Source organism: Cyanistes caeruleus, chromosome 6, assembly GCF_971803275.1.
Source record: "Cyanistes caeruleus chromosome 6, bCyaCae1.hap1.1, whole genome shotgun sequence".
Lineage (NCBI taxonomy): Eukaryota > Metazoa > Chordata > Aves > Passeriformes > Paridae > Cyanistes > Cyanistes caeruleus.
Genome location: NC_141706.1, coordinates 21,187,362 through 21,210,079, shown reverse-complemented (window position 1 = coordinate 21,210,079; position 22,718 = coordinate 21,187,362). Strand labels below are relative to the sequence as shown.

Here is a 22,718-nt window from a genome sequence, read left to right as displayed (position 1 = left end):
ACAAATGTTTTCTTGCTGGCTTCAGTGATACAAATATTTACCAGTTTATAATTAACAGCTGAAACTACAGCCTACATAGTCACATTATTTAAAGATGAAAGTAAGCAGGATAAAAAAGTTAACATTTAAAGATTAAATTACTACAATGACTTTGAATAGGATTCTGCTTATGTTTATACCCAGTGCTGGCAAACCAGGGAGTGCTACTGACTTGGACTGGTGGTGACTGGGAGCAGGGTTTGGGCTATTACATGCAGTGCAAGTGTATTGATGTATTCTTTGCATTAACCCTGCCTCCAGGTTTGTTCATGATTATGTTTTCCATCATCTCTATGGATTTCTTTGGCTTGGAAGCAGTGGAATCTGGATATCTGATGTCATATTTTGGTGTCCTTCAAATGGTAAGTGAAGTGAAAGTCCCCCTCTTAGATTAGCTTGCCACACTGCTACCTAATTCACTACCTCTGGACACATGCTCTTCCAAATCCAGGTGCATTTCTGACAGGCAAATCCTAGCTCTGCCATACAGCATTTAGCTTCAAAAAGAGAAGTAACTCCAAATTTATTCTGCTCCTTAGAATGGGAAGAAATTGGAGCAAGGAATGTCCTGGAAACTTTCTTTCCCTTTTCCCTCTTTGTGGCTCTTCAAGCTGTAGAGCTAAAGTTTCCTTGGACTGATATGTCCTGGGTTTTGTAACAAAACTTACATTGAAGCTAAAGTGCCTTGGCTGAGGTTTTTCCTGGTGCAGGTTTGTTGATTTACATTTATATAGTAGCACCATGTACACTCAGGAAAGCAGACAATCTTACTGGTGTTTTTACTGAAGATCCCTTCAGTGTAGGAGAACTTGTTTCTGCTGCATGGAAACAAGCACAGCAAGCTTGTGATTCCCAAAAAGAAAAAAAACAAAAAACAAAACAAAGCACAGAAAAGTGGGTGAAGAAACATGGTTAAGAGACTACCAAAATGGGTAAAAGGGAAAAGTCTGCTGAATTAGGCTGTAACAGGGTGAAAAATGTGCAGTGCTGTGTTATAGCAGAGTGTTCCTTTTGGAGGAAGAGGCTTAATGATTTTGCAGGAAGAGCAGCAGGTGGTTATAAGCACGCCCCAAGGTAGGAACACAAGTTAAGCAATATCCTGAAGGAGAGTGGTCTTGTTATTAAATCCTCTTAGTTTCCTGGGCATTGCCACAGGGATCCTGTGGGATCCGGAGCAGCTTCTCATTTGGGGAATGGCAACTTAAGTTGTTTCCTTTGTGCTATGATTTGGCAGTCCCTTGGGCTCTGGCCTGGTCTCACCAAATCTGGGCATCTTGGTAGAGCAGCTGACAGGCATGGCTGTACATCAGCAGCTGGATTCTGCAGAGTAAACCGGCTGGAGCTGAGGAGACGGTGCCTTTGCCACATCCCTCCTCTGAGGGTAGCTTTGGACTAGTTATCTCTTGGTCCTGTGAGCATCTCCAGCCAGCTAAATGCAGTCCCATTCAGCCTCTTTGGGAAAGAAGACTGGTTTGTCAGTCCACAGTACAGAAACAGTGTGAAAAGTGAGGTGATCAGCAGCTGCTTTCCACAGAAAGCTTCTGACCCAAACTCCACTGCCTTCACAGGCTTTCCCTACGTTAGCCTTGCATGCTGCCTCCTAGACCAGGATCTGCAGGAATCACTCAGGTTTTAGAGGGGCCAAGTCACTGTCCCGTATCTTCCTCCCCATTGGAATGCTGAAGGACTCCCCAGAGCTGGGCTTTTAACTGAAGATACACCAGTTAAAGCCCTGTTACATAGGCAGAAATAAAATCTGGAGTTGAAGCACGGCTGTGTGGCGTGCTTGTTTAGAGTTGGGTAACGTGGGCAGCAATAGCTCTTGTAAGGAGTGGCTTTGTGTTGCTAGATGGAGCCTGGACGCTGCTGTTAGGTCCAGGATATCTGTCTTGAGGACACTGCTGTTATGGCTGGAATATCTGCCTGCTTTCACTGCCATTGTTCCCCAGGTTAGTTTGGTTGAAACTGCTGTAGATAAGGTTACCTCCTCTGCAGTGCTGGGACACCCCACATGGAGACACAGCCCTGGAAGATACAGGAATTACAGCACCCACTCTGCTTCCTCATGGATGATCAGATGCCAGTGCTAACCAGGGGCCTGACCCTTCCCAGAGTCACACAGAGTTCCATCCCACAGAGGCCAGGCATTCCTATTGCCACAATCCAACCCTGCAGGCTTGGGTGCAGCATCTGCTTTGCTGAGGAGTCATTGCCTTGGGACACTTGACACAGAAACTGGCTTTTATCAGCCAGGCAGTTTTCTTTCATACATCCATGCAGTTTCTATCCATTCTGCTATGCCTATTCTACAGTGCATGGCTCTGGACACCAGCAATACAGGAGTGAAGTGGTCATAGGGTACAAACTTTTCTTCATGTTGGTGCATTGAGGTTTGCTGTCAGAACACCAAAATGGAAAGAGGAAAAAACACCCTATGTTTTTAAAAATCCCAGGACACCTGATTCTTGGTGAGAGCAAAGCCATCTCACCTGAAAGCTTGCAAAGCACTGCTTTTTGCTTTGTCACTTCCTCTTCCCACTTTATCAGTGGCAGTTCCAAACTCTACTCTGGTTTATGCAGGACAAGATCCTCAACTGGACCAAATTAAACTCTCACTCTCTGTCTTTTAAATTATTTTAAAACATTAGAATTCCTTTCAGGTATTTGTCTAGAACTACCCAAAGATATCTCTTGCAGATGATGTCTGAGTTAATGTTTTATGGCTGCTTTCTGTTTGGGTTGCTCTAGCAGACAGGGAATAGGAGTGTGCTGGCTCTGTCCTGCTGAGCCCCAGAGCTGCTTGTGTTGCCTAACCTGGGATTTCAGGTGCATTTGTTTCTGCTCTACAGTGAATTGATACTGCTGAGATACAAATGCAGATTAAGGTGCAAGTGAATTACACCAATCTGGATAGCTGAATGATGATTAATATCTGCTGACTGGCTTCACCACTTCACTGAGTAAATGTTCATAAGGAATATATAATAATGTTCTCTGTTCATAAGGAATATAATGTAATTTCCAGTGAATTTCATCAACCAGATACTCAGCTTTGATTTTTTTCATTCCTTAGTTTGCCATTCTGTAAATCATTGTGAGGATTTTTCCATCCTCTTTGACTTGCCCTGAGCCTTCCTGTTAGAGGAAACCTGTCCCCCATGTTTGCATCTCTTCCTGGACTTGAAAAAGATAGTGTTTAAGGACTTTTACAGCCGGAAGGGGACATCAAAGAAATTAAGGGGGAAATTATTTCTTTGTGTTATTGTAGTTTCTATTTTTTAAATTAAATATTCTCGAAACTCACATATTCCTCTTAAAGAAGGCAATGTTGCAGCTCGCTTTCCCAGCCTGATCAGCAACCCAGGATGACTCAAATAGTGATGGTGTCTTCCTGCCTTCCTCTCCCACCCCAAGGATATTATGCTCCAATTGCTTAATCTAGTTTTTCAGCTTCCCAACCTCATTTGACCTGCTGTGGTGAGAAGTGGCCAATGCACTGTAAGAATCTGTTTCTCCTCATTCCTCTCATTCAAGCCAGCTGCAGAGTACCTAGAGAGGAGATTGCGAGAGGCTTTGAGCCAGTCCACCTAACTTTAAGTAGGCAACTCAAGTTCTTTGTCATTGCTCTCTCAAACATGATTCCCTTGCATGGGGAATCAGCACAGAAACACAGTCCCTGCAGGAGGTGAGGTGTTTTCCCTCTTTGCAGATGGAGGAGGTTAGTTTAGACACACCACTAATTCAGGCATCACCTGAGGGATCCCATCGAGAGCTCCTCAGCCTCACCTCATCCTGTGGTGAGCATCATCTAACAGCAGGGGATACAGGAAAGTGTGGGACAGGTTGAAATGCAGTGAGGGTGGGAAGGGGGCTCGTGTCTGGGTCAGGACACAGCCAGGCAAGGTCAGAAAAGGGGGTGTGGGAAGGCAGTGAGATAGTATTGAGACCAAGAACTGTCTGATGAGGAAACAGAGTTGTGGCTTAGAAAATGGAATATGACTGAGGCTGGAAGGGACTGATGGGGAGATGAAAATAGCACATGGGGGTAAATTCAAGCAATCCAGGTCTCCGCAGTGATTCTTGAAGCACACTGAAAATGTGGGGCTGTCTGATGTGCTGGGACTGTGCCAGGTGAAGAGAAGTCGTGTGGGAGATAACACAATGAGGAGAGGAAGGCAGACAGCAGGAGGGCTCTGCACCAGGCAGCCTGCACTGCCGAGATTCCTTTGCTCATGATGTGCTTGAAGCATCTTTATCTGATCACTGGTAGGTCTCCAGGCAAGAGTTATGAGAGCCCGTCAGGGACGCAATCCCTCGGTCCTCCAGGGCTGGGCTTCCAGAGCCCTCTCATCTGAGAAGCCATGTGCATGAAATTTCCCTCATGGTGAATGCCTGGCAGTGTGAAATGCCATTCAGTCTCCCTCCAGAGAATAATTAATTTCATAATGGTTTAAAATCATTTAATTTTGAGTAATGGGCAGAAATGAGCCTAGACTCCTTTTTTTTTTTTCTTTTTTTTTTTTTAAGTTTGCAAATGTGATAGCATGGAGACCTTCCAGGTGTAATATGTGGCTTGGAAGATGCTGTTGGAGGATTAGGCAAGTGAAATACCTGGAGACCCTGGTTGCTATCTCAAGTCACATCTGATGCTTAGATTTCAAACCACAGCAGGGGGTGGGGGAAACTTTCCTTTAAGGACTTTTCTCAAAAAAAACCCAACAAAACCCAGAGCAAAATGCACCAAACAAAACTCTGGGTGGGACAAAGGGGTAGATATTTATAACCCTGAGGATCAAGAAATCATAAGACATCAGTTCTATTTACTGCATTTAAATTTGTATTGTTATACAAACTCCACCTCTAGCTGTGCAGCTTCTGGAGGGACAAGTCGGTACGGAGTGATCCTGAAAAGATGAGAGAGATTCCTGGAGGAGAGATTTACATTGCGTATCATCTTATCACCAGTCTGTCCCTCTCGCTTTTCTTTTTTCCCCTGCACAGCAAAAGAGATGATTAAAGAGCCGGGGATTTAATTACAGCCAGGTATGCCTAGGGGGAAAACCCACTTTGTGAAAGGACCTCGCAACAACAAACAGAAAGTTCTCCGGTTTCCTCGCTTTGAAGGATTTATATCTGTGGAGGGGGGTGGGTTGGAGGGGGAAAGAAAGCGATTAGGCTGGAGTTTGCAAAACACACCGTCCTCTTCCCCCTGTTTGGCAAAGTGCTGCCTTCAGCAGTTTGGTCCTTACCATCAGCCCTCCTTCCAGTCCCACCACCCTCCTGCTCCTCCACACCACCTGAGCTACTCCAGTGATTGCAGGCACTGCTGTGTCGGTAAAGCAGCTCCCTTTCCCCCAGCATGGGCTTTGCAGCACGTTCAGCCTGTGCAGAACAGCCCCGTGGTTTGTGCTGACCCCCCTGGTCTGCCCCAGCAGGTCCCTCCCCAGCCGGCGCTCGCCTGGGAACTGCCAGCCGGCACAATTTCAAAGGCGAGATACGGGTCCAGGGCGTGGGAGGCTGCTTCTGATGTGAATCATGCTATCTGTGCTAGGGATGGGGCCCTGCATCTTCTCTGCCAGGCTGTACCAGCTTATCTGGCCCGCTGTGTCTGCCTTCCTGCGCTTCTCACAGCTTTTCATTTCCAAGCTGTCGGGTGAAAGGGAATGTATTTTGTTGCTGGGCTCTGTCAAGCTTTCAGTCGGTGCTGATGGAAGAATCTTTGCCAACAGTCCCGTGTCCTCTGAGCGCAGAGGACCAGCTGAGCATCTCCATAACTCCTCATACCTCCACAGGGGAGGTCAGCTTCTTGCAGGTGCCAGTCAGCTCAGCAGCAGCTCCCTGCAGCAAGGCTGGTACTTCAAAAGTCTTCCAAAAACTGGCACCTTGGACTTTCAAATACAAACAACCCTTTCCATCCTGCAAGGGGTTCCTGAAATTTGTTAGAGGTTAACAGTCAAATGGGTAATTGGCCTTTCCAAGCAAACGGGAGCAGCTGTTTTCCCAGAAACCAAATGCAATGATAAAGGCAAGAGAGTATTTTTCCATGTGATTTGCTGGGCTAACAAATCCCCAGCTTGGTGAATCCAGAAAATGATGAACAGAGATTTGGTTGTTCTTATGCATTTATTGGGAGACTTATTTGCCTTTAAAGAAGGAGAAGGGGGAGGAAAAAAAGATGAGTTGGTTTTTCCTGCGACATATGTACACAGCCACAGGCAGTGCCTGTTATTTCACTTGCAAACAATTTCCTCTCTCTTTTGTTTATTGATGGCAGAAGGCATTCCAGCCAGGTACACTGGCTCTTCCCTGACTTCAAAGGAGGTCAGGTTACAAAGGCAAGCGCCATTCAGGCAAAATGAAATGCAGGAGGGTAAGGCCCATCACAGTCAATCTCAAGGGGAGTTTATGTGCAAGGAAAAATCCCAGACCACACCAGTACGAATAAAAATAAGGATAAATTCCATTTATCAGCTACCAGAGCTTGTCCACAGGAGTGGTGAGGGCCAAGTCACCTGGGATGACCCCACTACCTCCTGGTAAACCAGCAGCACGTGTCCGAAACCTTATATGGAAGAGTGCACATGAACCATCTTTCACCTTCCCAGATGTGCTGCTCATGCCAGCTCAGTGGCTCTGCACTCAGGGAAAATTGCAGACTGGAAGCAATGGGTTTTCAGGTCGAAATTCAAACTGGAAAGCGAGGTCAGAGTTACTGGTGACTGGAAATATTATCTAGTGCCTAAATCAAGGCTCTGTGCCCAAAAGCAGAATGATGGGCCCTGTCTACCTGGAACTAATGGCTGGATCAGCAGTGCCTGTGCTGGGCAGGCAGCCCAGGTAGCCCATGGGGGGACTTCCATCTGTACAACCTAAGGATTGCTGCCCAGCCCCAAGGGGAAAGCAGGTGACTTGGGCTCATTCTTGCCCTTGGAAATAGTCCACTTGCCAAGCTGGTTCAGCAGTGATGTTTTACCTTGCGCTTTTATTGCCACAGCCCAAGTGGTGGGAAAGCCCATGGGGAACGCCAGCATTGACTCGAGGACCATCCCTCTGCCCTGCTGACTCTGAGGACAGCTCATTCTGCACATCTCCAGGTCCTGCCTGCTCAGAGCCCATGTCTGCTGCACTCGCCTTCACGCAGGGGCTCGTGTGCAGTGATGGCAACGTTTTTGGGAAGGCCACTCCCATGGCCATCAGACCAGGGACGTTGCTGATGATATACCCTAATGACTCAAGGAAGGGCAGGGACTGGGCTGTGCCTGCACGGTGTATCCCAATAAAATGTGCCATTCAAGTCTGGGCAAATTGGGAAATATTTCCTTTCCTCCAATGGCTCAGCAGAGCCTAACTGGGGTTCGGATGATGCCACCCTTGAGTCAATCCATGCCCTGTGACAAGGCTCAGCCCCCTTCCCATGTGACTCAGCACAGCCCCAGCTGTAGGAGGGACTGGGAAGTTGCAAAAAGTTAATGACGATTCTGCCTTTTTGGAGCACTCAGCTTAATGGAGCGTCACGCAGTGGCTTCCCCACCCACCCCTGGAGTAGGAGCTGCTGGGGCTGGTATCAGCCTCCTCTCATGGCAGGGCTTTTGGTCAGGATGACTCAGGTCACCCTCGGCATTGTCCAAGCCTCGTGCCACAGCAGGTCCACCAGGGTCCCGGAGGCCGCTTGACAGGCGCCGTGACCTGGGAAGGACACGCAGGACCGGTGTCACACAGCAGCTGGGCACACGTGAGCCAAGCTCTCAAGCTCTGGCCAAAGGCAGGGACAATGACAAAAAGGAGGCAGGAGCCAGAATGTCTTCTTGGTGAGATGTGCCCTTGTGTCAAAAATCCTCTGAAGCGATGAATTGTGAAAAGTGAAGGGTTGAATTTTGATGGTATTCCATTCAGTTGTATGCGGTTGGAAATATAATAATTTTGTAGCTATTGTTCTTTATGTCAGCTTCATTTTCACTCTATTGCTATTTGCTTTTTTTTTGTTTGTTTTTTTGACTGGTTATTATAGATTAACATTTCCTTTCTGCTTAATAACTTACTTTCTCATTTATTTTGCACTTATTTCCTTTCAGATGACTTTGGGTTTCTGCCTCAGGACTAACACAACAAGGTTGAGTGTAGTGTGGTGTCATTCCTGGTCCAAGCAGACCACTGAAGTTTTCTCCAGGATGGACTGCCACAGAAACAAAGACACTAAACAAAGAATTTTGAACTAGAGCTCTTCTTTCAAGTCAGAGGGGTTTTCATTTGGATCAAACAAACCCTTTCAAGGCAGGGAAACCTCAGCAGTTTCCTATCTGTCTCTTACCTGTATTGCAGTCAGTCAGACTTTTTTACCATGATCTCTTCCAGCCTCTCTACTCTCGTGTCCACTTGGGCCAGGATCATCTGAAGTATGGGAGATGCCAAACAGATAAATAAAAGGAGGAATCCTTGCTCTGCCAAGTGCTGGAAAAGTCAAATAATTTCTGGGATTTTAATATTTTGCTCTTCCTTCCCTCCTCCCCAGTTTTTCTTTAAAATTTGTAGAACCAGTTCCTCATCTCTCACACCTGCATGTCCTGCTGGGACTGGATATTAGCATCTCCGTCATACTTGTTTCCTGCCTAAAAATTATGAACCACCCAATTTGTATATTTATAGTTTAAAATAATGGCGAGAGAAGGTACAGACATTTTCCTCCTCAGCTTACAAAAGTACAGTTTTTCTTTGGGGAGCACTTGCCAAGAATGAAGACTGTAGTACTAACTGTATTTCACAAACACATCACAAATTGTATCTGAAAGCATTTCTAGAAAGTTTCAGTCACTGCTGCTGAGTAGGCAGTGATGGTAAGCTCAGGCATGCACCCTGAGTAAAACTTCCAGCTGATGGGATGGATCTCTCCCTAGAAGGCAAAGCACTTGAAATAATGGATCACATCTTCCAGTCATTTACTGTGGCAGTGAGGTCCTTTTTTGTTAAAGAAACCCTGATGGAAGAACCTGTTTGCTTGAAGAAAGGAGCCATTCTCTTTTGGGTTTGCTTAAATTATTATATTATATTGGGCTTAATGGTGTTTATGTGTTTCTTTGCCAGGTTGTCCAGGGTTTGGTGGTTGGGAAACTCGCTAGTCACTGCACAGAGATGACCCTGCTCAGACTCAGCGTCTTCGTCTTTGCCGGCGTGGGCCTAGGCATGGTAAGGCAGGTGGGAAATCACTCACAATGCCTTCAACAATGTCACAAGCAGTGACACAAGGTCTGTGAGACCTGGCTGTGAGCTCTGCCCCTGGAAATGCCACCTCTGGCTCTCTTGGGTGGTCTTCAGGGTGGGAAAACCAGCTCTGCTGGGCCTCTGCGCAAACAGAGCTGCGCTCAACGTCAGCATTGCGCCAAACCATGATAAAGAGCCGTGTGAGTAATAGTTATGGGGATTAAAAAATATATTAATCTTGCACAGAAACTCGCTAAGTTCCTCCTGAGTCACCGGATTTGCACAGAAATCCTGGCCTGGTCTTGTCAGCAACTGCATTTCCTGGACTACCCAGAAAGTAAATGAAGATTACGGTGGAGAAAATGTATGTTGCAGTGAGACAGCATAAGTTGTGCACTCTCCTTCTGGGGCTTTATTTTTTCTAATCCCTCAAGATTTGGAGAAAGAGGTAGCAAGGCAGTGATTTTGTTCCTCCATTTTGGGATGAGTGATGTTAGCTGTTGCTGGTTGTGTCCGCATGGGTGAGGGTTGATGCCAATCTCGAACAGTAATTGGAAAACTGAGTGGATGTAGGTAGCTCTGCTGGGAACTGTTTGCTCAGATAAGCCACGTTCAGGGCACTGATAGCTCTGCCATGGGGCCACGGGGATGGAGGAGAGGTGCTTGCAGTCCCAGTCAGTGCAGTGGGACCAAAGGACAATTGAGCTGCATCAGCCTTTCAACATGCCCTGCAGGATTTGGCCTTGAGCCTTGCTGCCAGGACACTGGTGCTCCCACTGCTGCAGGCAGGATGAGTGCCGTTCCCACAACCATACCACAGCCGTGGGGAGGTCAGGGCCAAGTCCTAGAGGGTGTTGAGGTTTGTGGTTCCCAGCTACAAGGATGAGATGAGGCACCTACACACCTTAGCTAATCTGAGCTAAGATTAGCTGAGATGAGGCTGCGAAGGGAGGATGGGTGCAGAGCAAAGGTTGGCTCTGCAGATGGAGCGTGGTCCCTCTCCCTGGGGTTTTGGAGGCTCCCAGGGATTCTGTCAGGAGTAGAATGCTTGGGAAGGGTGTCTTCCAACTGGTGTCACACTCTTTTAGCTGAAATCAATATGCCTCCTTAACACAGGACATCTGCATAGAGCTTGATGCTCCTGAGCATGGCCTGGGAAGGACTTTGAAGGTCTCCCTTCTGTTTTTGGGTCATGGGTGGGAGCAATTAGGTGGGACCAAGGGGGACCTGGCCCATCTGGAGAGATGAGCACCCCCATCCAGGTGTAGGTCAGGTGCTGCTGGGACTGAATCCCTGTGCTGAAGCCTGGTCCCATGGGAATCAGGAAGAGCAGCAATATGAATTTCATGGCTTTTGTGCACTGAGGTCTCACTGACCTCCAGGGAAGGCTGGAGTCATTTGGAGGTAGGAGAGAAAGCCTTGATGGCAGTGGAGGGGCAGCACACGTGTCCTGTGTGGAGGACATGTCCAGCAGTGCAGGAAGGCTCACACTGACTGCATAGGGAGGAGAACCAGGAGCCAGGAAGGGAAATCATCTTCGAGTTGGTAATTATGCCAAGCCTGGAGGGCTGTGGACATCCTGACAGCACAGGCCTGGGGACAAGGGTCAGCAGTGACTTCCCATGAGAATTATTCATAGGCAAATGCAGCTGCAGTCCTCTTTGCCTGGGACGCCTTGTTAAAAAGCGCTCTGTCCTAGTGGCAGCCAAGAAAACATCCGCTTCTGGGGTGCAGGGACGAGCGCTGTCACAGCAACAGCCCCAAATGCAGAAGTTGTTGGGTGAAGCTTTTAATCCTTCACAGCTGCTGTGCTATGAGGAGTGTCCCACCTGCTGTGCCCTTGCAGCATGTGGCCTCCAAACGCAGCAGTTCCCCTCTCCGAAGGATGGAAGTGAGGAGGAAGGCTAGCTGTTAATCAAAGATGCTCCAGAACCCCTCCTGACATCACAGGGAGGGGAGGTGTGCTGAAGCGTTTTTGGAAGGCTGGCACAAACAGCAGCAGACAGCGCTGCAGCTGGGAAGAGGCTGCAGGATGATCCCAGCAACAGGCAGCTGGAGAAGGGAAGGGGTGCGCTGGGAGCTCAGCAATAACACCTGGATAAGGAGAGGAGGGAAGAACCAGTGTCTGATCTGCAGATGTGAGCTGGGAGAGCGTGGGCCGGGCTGTAGGAGGGCTTGGCAGTTGCGATGGGGAAGTTTTTCCTTTTGTCTGAAGGCACGGCTGTGCTTCATCCTGCCTCACTGCCTCACTGCCTGCATTTCCCAGGCATTTGTTTTTTGAGTTGTCTGCTGAGACTCCTGATTCTGCCTCTCTCTTAAAAAATGCTTTTAGATCTGCTCACCTCAAAAAAACTACTCAGCACCCAGCAGCTGAGGAGTAGCAAGGACTGGGCTATGCCTGGCTCAGTTCTCCCTCAGCCCCAGGGAAGTGAGGAGGCCTTTCCCCTTGTTTTACAGGAGACACAGATAGGCCTCTGCTCTTTTCTGCTCACTTGCTCCAGCCCATGAGGGAGTCTGTACAAAGCAGGAGGGATTAAAACTGATTTTTTTCTATGAGCTTCACAGTGTTGTCCTGCAATGACATTTGCCCTAGCACGGAATTACTCTCCTTCCTTTTGTTTATGTACCAAATACCTGTTCTTCTGTCTTTGTTCTCAGGTTCCTTAATCAGAAGTGCCTAGATCTTAACCAAAATTTAGGCAAAGAGCCCCTTGGAGGAGAAAAACCTGGCTGTGTGTGACTCTAGAGGGGAACTAGGAATAAACCTCAACATTTCCAAGTCATTAGTGAGCAATGTCTCTGGGCTCCTCCATCTTCTGTAGCCGAGAGGCAGGGACCAGATCTTAGGACAGAGAACTCCAGAGAAAGAAACTTCTAGCTAAACCAGTGACAGAAATATTTTCCAGCCACAATAACACACCTTGAGACATGGGTTAGGGCAGGAGACTTGCAGTAAAGGGGGAATTTCCTTTCCATGCCCCAGAGAAATCCATTCATTTGACCAGCAGGGCTTGTGAATGAGCTGGGAGCCGCTCCAGCCCTACAGCTTAGGGAGCCTCATCACTTTTGTTTCAGCATTAAACAGCTGGAGGGATGTCTCTGCTAAGAATATGTGCAATAACAAAATCATTACTCTCCCTAATTATGTTCGCTAATGTGCACTCATGGCCAGAAGACCTATTCCAGATTATTGAATTTGGTGAATTTATTAGCAGGGAAGCAGCAGAACAGGATTAGAAATCCCAAAGGTACGGTGTTACATAATGCACCGTGCTCATTTATTTTGACAGGCTCGGTTTAGTTTTAATTATTTATGATAATGAACCAAAAAGCCTTCTCTAGGCTGTTTTGTATAAGTAATGGAAGCTTCCTGAAGTACACCACATACATCTGCTGTTCAACATTTCCTCAGGAGTTGGACAGAAGACAGGGGGAAGGGTGCAGGGACGTCACTAATTCCCAGATGCTAAAAATACCCACAGCAGTGCCGGGGAAACGTGCTGCCAGATTGTAGGGTATCTTTTGCTCTGCATGCTTGGAATAATTCAGTGCAGACAAATGGCAGGCTGTGAAAGACCCCACAACTGCCAAAGCCACACCACCACGTATCATTTGTGGCTCCCACATTTCCCTAAGCCATGGGTTTGACTCGTGATTTTCTTCCAGGTTGTTTCTCGCCACAAAGTCACCGTTTGTGCTCTTTAATGATCTGTGGTCTGTTGTGTCCTGTCCCTTAGGCCCTGATGAGGACCGTGTGGCACTACTGCATCATTGCAGTGCCGCTGGTGTTTGCCTTCAGCATGCTGGCCACCATCACCGACAGCATCCTCACCAAAGCTGTGCCCTCCTCTGACACTGGTAAGACTCATCAGAAAAGGCCAGACTGGTATTTTCTCAGTTTTGAGTCCACTGGGTACTTCCCAGCTCCCACCAGAGCTATGGAGCACTGGGTGAACATCCAGATCTGGCTGGGCACAGGACTGGTGGGGCTAATACAGGATGGACTTGAACAAGCACCCCATGACCCAGTGCTCCCAGTCCTGTGCTGCCTGCTGACAGCCATAGTGGTGGGCACAGAAAGGGAAGGCCTTCTCAAACTCTTTTCCATGGAAAGCCAAGGTATGTTAAAAAAAACAACCCAAAACCCACTGCTCTTCAGTCAGAGTGGGCTGCTTGTTCACACCTTTTAACTTAGGGTATCTCAGGAGGGGATTCTGGATTGCTCTTTGCAAACATGCTTTGTCTGATGCAATAATTGCCTCCTCTCTCTGTTTTGGCCTTGTTTCAGTCAGCATTCCTGTATTTCTCTGCACAAGACAGCAGTGGTAGGCACTCATATCTTTATACCTGGGGCTTTAGTTCTGCTGATGGAGGAAATATGCCTACATTATTGTCATGAGAGCCTGGCTGAGTTTGTGCAGGGATGGAGCTGGCTTAACTCAGTTTGATGCCTTTTGCTCGAGCCCTTTCAGGGTTTGCTCCCAGAGCAGGTCCCCAAGAGAGTCTCTGCTTTAGCTGAGGCTTTCTGGGATGCCAGTCTGCGCCCTTCATCTTCCCTAGCAGCTGTCTGAACAGACCCTACCAAGAATGGGAGCTGTAGTTTGCACAGCCCATTGGTGAAGTTTATAAAGCACTTTTGAGATGCTTCTGGGTGAAGAGGTTTTCTGAAAATCACTTCAGTAGTTTATTTGTAGAGCTGACCCACTACATATCCTACAAATGCTCGGAGCCTGTGATTTTTAAGTGGGATATTTCTACCTGTAAGGACCATTTATGCCCAGTCTTCACCTCCCTGGGAAGAGTCTCAGCCCCTCTGCTCAGCCAGGAAGAAAATTTGCTGCTTCATGACTTGGAGCAATGTTCATGTGAGGGAGAGCCAGGGGGGAAGGGCACCAAGCAGCTTTAGGACATACAACCAGCTGGAATTCATCCAGGCTCTTCTCAAAGGGGTTTTGTGAGGAAAACCAGAGCAGTGCTTAGCTTTTGGAGCCTGGAGGCAAGCTTTGGTCAGAGAGGAAAATGGGTTTAGTTGCCTCACCCTGCTCCCTGCTTGCATATGTTGTTAGGCCGGCCTGAGCCTAGGCAGGATGGATGGTCTCCCCATGTCGGGGCAGGACTGCAGGGCAGGATGGAGGCAGTCTGCAGAGTTGTGCAGATGCCCAGGAGCAGGTTGCAGGTCATCAGGGCATGCCATGGGCTACTGAGGGCTTTCTTCTGCCTGTCTCTCCTGGGCTGATGTCATGCCAAGCGCTACTACAAATGCAGAGTTACAGCTGGCTCTAACCTGGGCATAGCACAGAGGATGGAGCATTGTGGCTCTGGGGTAAAACCTTGTCTCTACCACTCCTTCCTGGCCCTCACCTTTCAAACTGTGCTTTTTCCTTGCAACATTTTTGGGGAAAGCGGTACCGATGGCCTTGTGCTTGTTTGGGATGTACCGGGCAGGGGCCGGGGCGAAGGCAGGAATGCCTGACACAGCAGAGCCGGCAGGCTGCCTCTCCATGGCAGCTGCAGCAGTGGTGGCGTGGGTGTCTAGCAGAGAAATGCAGCCATTAGAATGCCTGCCACCCGTCCCTGGCCGTGGGAGGCACCCCGCAAAGGCTGCTCCACCCATACAGCAGCCTAAAGGCTGCTCCTTCCTCTGCAAAGAGAGGGTTTTGGTGGCATGTTACAATCCCTTACTAAGAGCATGGAAACCTGGTTTTACGAAAAAGCTTTGCTGTCACTGTGTTGAAAACCTCAGCATTCACTTGCAACAACTTTTAGCTAATGCAAGGAAATCCCACACTGAGAATTTGCCTTTGGAAGCCTTACTTTTGAGCCTTGCTGCTTGTTCCTGATTTTTTGGTCAGCTTCCAGCCTGTAGAACCCACAGAGATTTTTCTTTGGGTCAGGAAAAGGCTTTCTGAAGGAGCTGGAGTTTGGGCTGAGCTCAGGTATCCGTCTCAGCACAGAGCATTGTAGGAGTGTAGCCTGTCCACCCTTGCTACACCCTGAGTCACCCATCCTTGCATCTTAAATAGGCGTCTCAGAAAGGGAGCAGTGGGAGGCGGCACAGCACCATCCCTTGCACCCATCAGCCTGCTTTAGATCCGATCCAAGGTCACTTCCTTCCAAGGCTGACGAGTTTGGCGCTTGCTCTTTGCTTGCTCTCAAAGCTCAGGCTTTGTGCAGAAGCAAAGGTAGCAAAAATTATTTCATAAGTTTCCCTTTGAATTTTTTTTTTTTTTCCCCCTTCTCTTCATCTTCAAAGGCAGGAAGAGAAAATTCAGCCCCACACGCACGTGCTGCTCAGCTGGACGCGTGAGCTGGTGGGAAGGCAGCCCTGAGCCCAGGGGGACTTGCATTCACACAAGCACTCCTTGTCAACCCCGGTCCTTGCCCAAGAATGGACCTCTTGTTGCTGCACGGATCCCCCCCATTCCTGAGGGAGGGAGGGAGGGAGGCAGGAAGCCCAGCAGAGCCTCCGTGCGTAACGGGCCCATATGTCCTGATGTTATTTGTGCATCAGAACCCGAGGAGGAGAGTTTGCAGCCAGGCATTGCTCGGGGCATGGAACCCCCCAGCTCTGCTTGAGCTTTGTGGGTTCAAAGGCGGCCGCTGGCGACAGTGACCTAGTGGTTAAACCCGATTGCCCCATGGGCGTGTGGCTGATCTGGGCCAGCACCATCATCTGCGAGGCAACAGGATGTGAGCTGGAAAGGAGTCGCCCGCCTTGGAGAGCCGCCAGCACCCAGCCCTGAAACCTGCGGGAGCGGAGGAGAATTGGGATGGGGGGGAGGATGGGCTCCCAGCCGGCACAGGTCACGCCAGGTATGGGAAAAAGGAATGGAAAAAAGCTCGAGAGGGAGAAAAAAGAGCAGGGAAGGTGCAGAAGGTGGGATAGCTATGACAAAGAAGGTGAGCATGTGTGTTGGCAAAGCAATGCAGGAAATTTTCTGCTGGTGAGGTGACTTGTCCCAGTTTAAGGTCTTGGCTCAAACGAGATCTATCACATGTGGAGCTTTGCCACAGAGCTACGGCCACGCTGCAGAGCTGAGATTTACAATGTCCCAAAGCCTGAGGGTGTCTGACACGAGGGATCTAATTTAAGCCCATTAAACAGAAATTATCTTTCTCAGCAACATGCTGGAGAAGTGCAGAGGGAGAGCCCGGCCTTTTATAAGATGATGGATTTCTGCTCCATTAAAAAAAAAAAAAAAAAAGGAAAGGGAAAAAAAGTGCCTCCTCAATCATAAGAGCCAGTTTGGCAATTGCACGTAGTAATTAGTTTAATTCAAATACCTAGAGGGGAAAAAATAATTGCAAAACCTGCCCAGAGAGTTTGGTGGTTGTGGGATGGTTCCCATTGGCAAAGGGTCAAGGCAAGGTCCCACCCATCACCTTTGTGTTCCCATGTGTGGGAGGAGCACTCGGCAGCGCTTCCCGGGAGATTTCCCTCTCCACATGGTTACGCCCTTGGCCTGGGCTCATTGCACAAGTATTTTAAGCACGCTGATAAAAGCCCAGCAGTCGCTGCCCGGCATTACAGGAACACCTGGCTGCCTGTTCTCTCTGGGAGCTGGGCATCATTTCCCCCTGGCTGCCCACGTTAAATATCACACTCTTCCTCCACTTTTTCTTGCATACAGGACATCATGCACACATCCTTCCCGGGTGTGTGGTGACAACACCTCAGTGTGTGTCTTTGTGGAAAACTGATGCCAGCAGCCCAAATACTAATGGTAAAAAAATGATTACAAACATTATTTCAGAGCTGGGCACAAGTTTATTGAATACGGTGCCAGCTTGCTGTTCCTCCCAATGTTGGGGGCTAATATTTGCTGGCTGGCCAGGTATTTTCTGCTCCTCTGAACATGACAGCTGTCCTGAACAAAGACTGCAGGACAAAAGAGCTTACTGGGTGTGTGTGGGACAGCCTTGTGTCTCAGGGGATGTCCTGGCCATCTGTCTGCACGTGGAAAAAAAACCTCGCCTTTGCCAAACTGGAGGTGCTTCCCCATCCGCTGGGTTCCTGTTAAGGATGCAAATGTGAGGGCTGCTGGAGGGGGAACCGGCCCAGCCGGGTGAAGGGCTCCCATACCCATCCAAATGGAAATATCCGCTCTTTTTGCAAAGGGGGTGGGGGAATATCTTGGGGGGTTCTGTCTTAATCTGAGATTTTTATTTATTTATTCTTAAAGAGTCAGGCCTAACCCTCTCATTCCTGCTTGAGAGCTATTTCTCTGCTTCAGACTGGAGAATAAATGGCAGTAGTAGCTTGGGTGGAGCAGAGCCCACTCAGGTAATTAGGAGATTGGAAGAATCTCCATGATTTGCTAGGAAGGTGCAAATATAACCCTAGAAATTACCTCTCCATCCCTAATCTCATGCAGTAGTTACCAGCCCTGCCAGGTGAGATATTCAGCAGCACCTTCTGGGTGCCAAAGGCATCCCTGGACCCTGGTGAGCACTTTGCCTTTTGGGCAGTGCTGCAATTGCCCAGACCACTCAGGGAAGAGCTGAGCTGGCTCATGGTGGAAACTGTTCCCCTTGCCTGCAGGAGTCCCTAACTGGACCGCTACAAATTATTGCAAGAAATTATCTGAAGTGATTTGCTGCTACTGCAGGGGAGCAGCATCATAAAGGGATAAAGGGGATCTTGTGTGCTCTTCTCTGCTTTTCCGTGCCAGGACTTGCTCTCACCTTGTGTCTCTGACATCTCTCCTAGGTGCCATGCTCGGGATTTGCGCCTCAGTGCAGCCCTTGACCCGGACAGTGGGTCCAACCATTGGTGGAGTTTTATATAAACAATTTGGAGTCTCCTCCTTCGGCTATTTACAGCTAATGGTCAATTTAGGTTTGTTTGTTTACCTCTTGAAGAGCAAAATCCCACTGGAAGAGATGAAAAGCCAGTAGTACAGTTGCAAGAAAGTAACCCCTTTATTTGTTCCATATAGATAAATACTTGAGTTTTGTTTTTGATTCCGTTAACCTAGAATAAAACAATTTGAACAATCCTTCCATTTTGTTGACATTTGCATCTTGAGCCAAGGGATAGATCAGTTTGCAAAGGTCATGGAGCCATGCTGGAGCAACTGGGGGCCATGGGGACCCCTGGAGTTATCGGGTTCATCCCATCCTCCCCCACAGCAGTGGCTGTCATGGCAGGCAACAGCCCCCAACGCTCAGCTGCTGTCAGGCAGCATTCCTGCTTGGATTCACCGAAACTGAAGGGATTAGGAGACAGTGCTTTTGCTCTGGTTTGGGCTTTTATTTCAGCACCCTGAAACGGTACCAAGAAAAAATGGGGAGTAAAACACATCTGCTTTTGAGCGTTATTTTGCTGCATTAAATGCATCTCCAGCATTTTCAGGTTAGAGAGGGCACTGAGGCCAAAGAATTTCAAATGCTGTGGCCAGAGGTTTGCTACATCCACAGCTCAGTCATGTACAACCCTGCCTGTGCACGAGCTGCCAACGTACCAGGCTGCAGTGCCAGAGCCTCTCCACCGCTTCCAGAAACTGGGCCAACCCTCCTTCCAGGTTTTTCCACCCCCCATTCTGAGTCTCTCTTGCTCTTACTACAGGCTTATGTAATTACACGCTTTGCAACTTCCTCTAGTACAAAGCCTCCTGCAAGAACTGTGCTGATACTGGGACGGGGAAATTACCTGCTGGAAATGACCAAGTTTGGAGCAAGTACTTTGCGTGCTACGCTCACAGTCCTGACTGCTGGAGTTGAGTCGTGTGCTGCAGCATTGCTCTCGAGGAAGCCCAGGTTATTTAGTGAGAATTGAGTCTCACAAAAGAAAACTTCAGCACTTTTATCAAAAAAATCAGCTGGTTTTTTTCCTCCAAGCTTCTTGGTCCAGGTGCTATAGGAAAAGAGCCTGCCTCCATTCTTCAGTTATCCTGGAGAAATTTAACTCTTGTCTAGAGACTGCAGAGGTGAAGGAAGAGAGGAGAGTGAGTTCAGCTTGCTTTGCTACAGAGCTGAGGAATCCATGGAGCGTTGGCGCTCTTATTCCGAAAGCAAGAATCCAGTTTTGTGCCTTAGCACAGCACTAAGCTATGGGGGCTGGGGGAGGACGCAGGGCGTTCGCAAAGAGCAGCATTTCCCCGTGGCAGGGAGCTCCTGTGCCTTCTGCAGCTGCCATTACTCGAGTTTAAGGGAAAGAGCTTCTAGAGGAGCACTTCTGCAAGCTACGGTAGGCTTTTCTATCTCCACCACTGACCAGAACTGAACCTCAACACATTTTCCCTCCCTGGTCAGGAGACGAGGTCAAACACAAACAGGTTATCTGGGCTTTCTCCACCTCCCACTGCCCAGTCCAGGGCACCAAAAAACCAAGCCTTACCCACTCTTTTTAAGCCACTTCACCACTGCCGCATCCACAGATACGCCTTAACAAAAGTTACTGCAGCCCAGAGTACAGTAATAAAAAGTGAACATTTCAAGTAATTTATTTGGAATGGACACATTAATGCAAAAGCAATATTAAGACCAGTAACTGCTGAAAGACATTCAACAAAATAAATACAAATATAGATACTACAAATAATTTAAACTGTGTTTAACACCACCAGTCAGTGTTGAATCTTCCTCGCATCTCATAAATAGAAGATAATAGTTCACAAAGCTGTGCCACTCAAAACACGTGGACGCTTTGCTAGAAGTCCTGTACGAAAGTCTTTGGTTTTTCTTTATGCATCTCAGGCAAAGCTCAGGGCTCTTTGCTCAGCAGCCACAACGGGCTTGGAGAAAACCAAGCTGCTTCCAGCTCTCTTCTTTGCTTTCCTTCATTGGTACCCTGTCCCATTTCAGTCCAAGACACTCGATCTGGTTTATCATCCAGTGGTATGTTCTAAAGGTAGCAAGAGGAAGTGGGTTAGTTAAACAAGCAACACAGCAAGGCACAGAAAAAAAAAAAAATAAAAATGGGGGGGGGAGGGTGCTTTACAGGGACAGTAAGCATTGAGCATTTATTCTCACAGATATATTCTTTTAGCAGATTCTGTGAGGGAAGCACTGCCAAGTGCCATTCCTTACTCCCCGCCACCCCCACGTCGTCCTCTCAGCACACTGCAGCAGCCCGGCAGAAATTCCCCGCTCTGCATGGCAAAGGGGCCAGACCCCGCTGCGACGAGCCGGGCCGGGCTGGGCCGGGCCGGGCTGGGCCGGGCCGCTCCGGGAAGCGGGGGGCAGCGCCGCGGGCCCCTCCGGCCCCGAGGGGAGCCCCGACCCGTCCGCCTGCCCGAAGCATTTACAAAGATGAAGCGAAAAGCCCACGGAGAGGCGCGGCAGCAGCGCCGAGGGGCCGGGCGGGCTCACCTGGGGCCGGGCCGGCCGGGCCGGGCGGGCGGCGGCGCCTCAGGGCGCCCGGGCCAGCCGCCGCTCCTGGGTGCCCGCCGCCTGCTCCATCTCCTGGCGGCTCTTGAAGTCCTGGATGGCCCGCTTGTTCTGGAAGTCGATGAGGGCCATGGTGATGGAGGCGTTCCAGCAGCTCTGGTCCGGACACCGAAAGTCAATCTCCTTGCGGTCTTTGGTGACGATGGTGAAGTAGATGTACTTGCCCGTGCGCTCCACGCAGTCCACCTTGAGGATGGAGCCGAAGCCCAGCTCCTTGCCCTTGGCCCGCTTGTGCCCGTCGGGGAAGAGGCTGAGGCTGTCCTTGGTCAGCACCACCAGCTTCTTCTTCCACAGCTGGAACAAGCTGTCGCTCCGCTTCTCTAGCTCGCCCTCGCGGATCACCTCGGCTTGCATCTTCATCCTCGTTCCCCGGCGGTGGCTCCGGCTGCTGCTCCGACTGCTGCTCGGGCGGCGATGACCGAGCCGTGCCGCGATGGGAACAATTTATTGCAATGAATCAGCGCCGGGCGCCTTCCGGTGCCTCCCCCGGGGAGCCCGGCCCGCCGCCCCCTCCCGCCCCGCCTCCCGCCCGGCCCCCGCGCCGCGCTCCCGCCCGGGCCCGCGGGGCGCCGGGGATGGGGGCGCCGGGGGGACCCCGAGACAAAGGGAGGGTCCTGGAGGCTGCCCCGGCTGGGCCGGGTCTGGGCAGGGGATGCCTCCCCCACGGGCTGCCTCCCCGAGGGCTTCCACTCTGCTGCTGCCGTATCAGGGGACCCCAGTCCTGTCCGCCCGCTCCCCTCCCCACCCACGTTTCCTCTGCCCGTCAAGGATGGCCTCCCCCGCCGTGAGGAGGGGGCCACTGTGATCAGAGACAGCCCCCATCTTGCCCCTCTGAGCGCTCCCTGCCGCTTCTCAGATCCCTAATGGGGTACGGGATGCTCCCCACCCTCTGTTCCTTGGGGCCTGGATCTGTGCATCTTCACAGCCTTGGGTCTGCCCAGGCGTCATCTCTGTCTCGGGCAGAGAGGTCTGTGCCTAGCCTGAGGTGGGTTTCTGCCATCTCCCATGGACATCTGGTCTGAGTCCAGCCGCTCATCACCCCAGAAGACTCAGTCAGGGCCTGACCAAGCCCACCAGCTTCATTTGAGGCTCCGCATCCCCCAGCTCTGCACCATCACCATCAGCCCTTCCTTTGTCCTTTCCTGAGGGCAACCCACCTCTCCAGTTTTGCACTCAGATTGCTTCCCCTTATTTTTATCCCCTGTAACCACTGGGTTTATCCCATTTTCTCCCCCCTAGCCCATTCCCTCCTCTAGGGAGATCCCCACAGTTATAACCTGGGCAGTGCCCAGCGCTACAGGGAAGTCAGGAAAGGCTGTGGCAGCTGGAGGTGATATTTAAGAGGCACGTGTGAGCCTGCAGTCCCTTCCTCTCGGACACCTTTCATTTTGTCATTCCTTGACGATAGTTGACACAGGGCTGCAGCCAAGGGCAGGGCTGTGCTAAGTGTTCACACTTTCTGCAGCAGTATTTGCTCAGGTATGTACCATGTGCAGCATCACCCTTTGGACTCTGAGCCCCGCTCTCCTCCATCGCCTTCCTCGAGTGACCGGCACCTTCATAGGTGTTTGCAAGCCAAATTCCAGAGGTGAGCTTACAAAGCGAGGCCTGGCCCCTTTGAAGAGGTTGGCAGCGTTCCCAGGGACGTCGGCAGGGTCAGAAGCCCATTTCCCGGGAACAAATCGGAGCTAGAGCCAAACCCATTTCCGCTGCAAATCACTCATCTGCCGGAGTGAAGGGCCACGCTTTGATAATTCACTGCGGCGTGCACATCTGTGGGGAGGGTCAGAAAAAAGGGTGGGGGCTGGGTGATGCTCTCGGGGTTGATGAATGAGCCGGGAATGGTTTGACTGAGCTTTTCAGGGAGGGATGGGCTGGGAATTGCTCTGGGAAGACCACGGTGGCCATCACTGCTTGTGGGGTAGGGCAGAGGCTGCAGAGCGTATGTGGAGCTCTGACCTGGCATGTGAAGAGCTGCGGAGCTCTTGGCCCTGGGAGCCAACACTGTATCCCACTTTTCAGTGTGATTTATTTTGTTTCACTGAGGGGAACAGCCCAGATTGATTTACAATTAGGCTGCATATCTACATTTT

General features: G+C 49.9%; 2 protein-coding genes across 6 annotated transcripts in view; one reads left to right on the top strand and one right to left on the bottom strand.

The window, feature by feature from the left end:
• The window catches only part of SLC67A1 (solute carrier family 67 member 1), a 59,148-nt gene extending 40,915 nt beyond the window's left edge, over positions 1-18,233 (top strand). For 3 of the 5 annotated variants that reach the window (XM_086892404.1, XM_086892407.1, XM_086892405.1), the window contains 4 exons: positions 301-401; positions 9,118-9,219; positions 12,972-13,092; positions 17,945-18,233. In XM_086892404.1, coding sequence (XP_086748530.1) covers positions 301-401; positions 9,118-9,219; positions 12,972-13,092; positions 17,945-18,132 — 512 coding nt within the window. In that variant the 3' untranslated portion in view covers positions 18,133-18,233. Of the gene's footprint in view, positions 1-300; positions 402-9,117; positions 9,229-12,971; positions 13,093-17,944 lie in introns of all 5 variants that reach the window. The other 2 variants (XM_086892406.1, XM_023929021.2) reach the window with 1 other exon arrangement.
• Positions 18,234-19,646: 1,413 nt separating this feature from the next.
• On the bottom strand, positions 19,647-21,072 carry PHLDA2 (pleckstrin homology like domain family A member 2). Its single transcript, XM_086892408.1, has 2 exons — positions 20,548-21,072; positions 19,647-20,080 (listed from the first exon to the last, which is right to left on the bottom strand). The coding sequence occupies exon 1, from the start codon at positions 20,983-20,985 to the stop codon at positions 20,587-20,589; it is 399 nt and encodes a 132-aa protein (XP_086748534.1). The 5' UTR covers positions 20,986-21,072; the 3' UTR covers positions 19,647-20,080; positions 20,548-20,586.
• Positions 21,073-22,718: the final 1,646 nt, after the last annotated feature.

Excerpts from the sequence above, each read along its gene's own strand:
- PHLDA2 (XM_086892408.1), bottom strand. The coding sequence starts at position 20,985 with ATGAAGATGCAAGCCGAGGTGATCCGCGAGGGCGAGCTAGAGAAGCGG.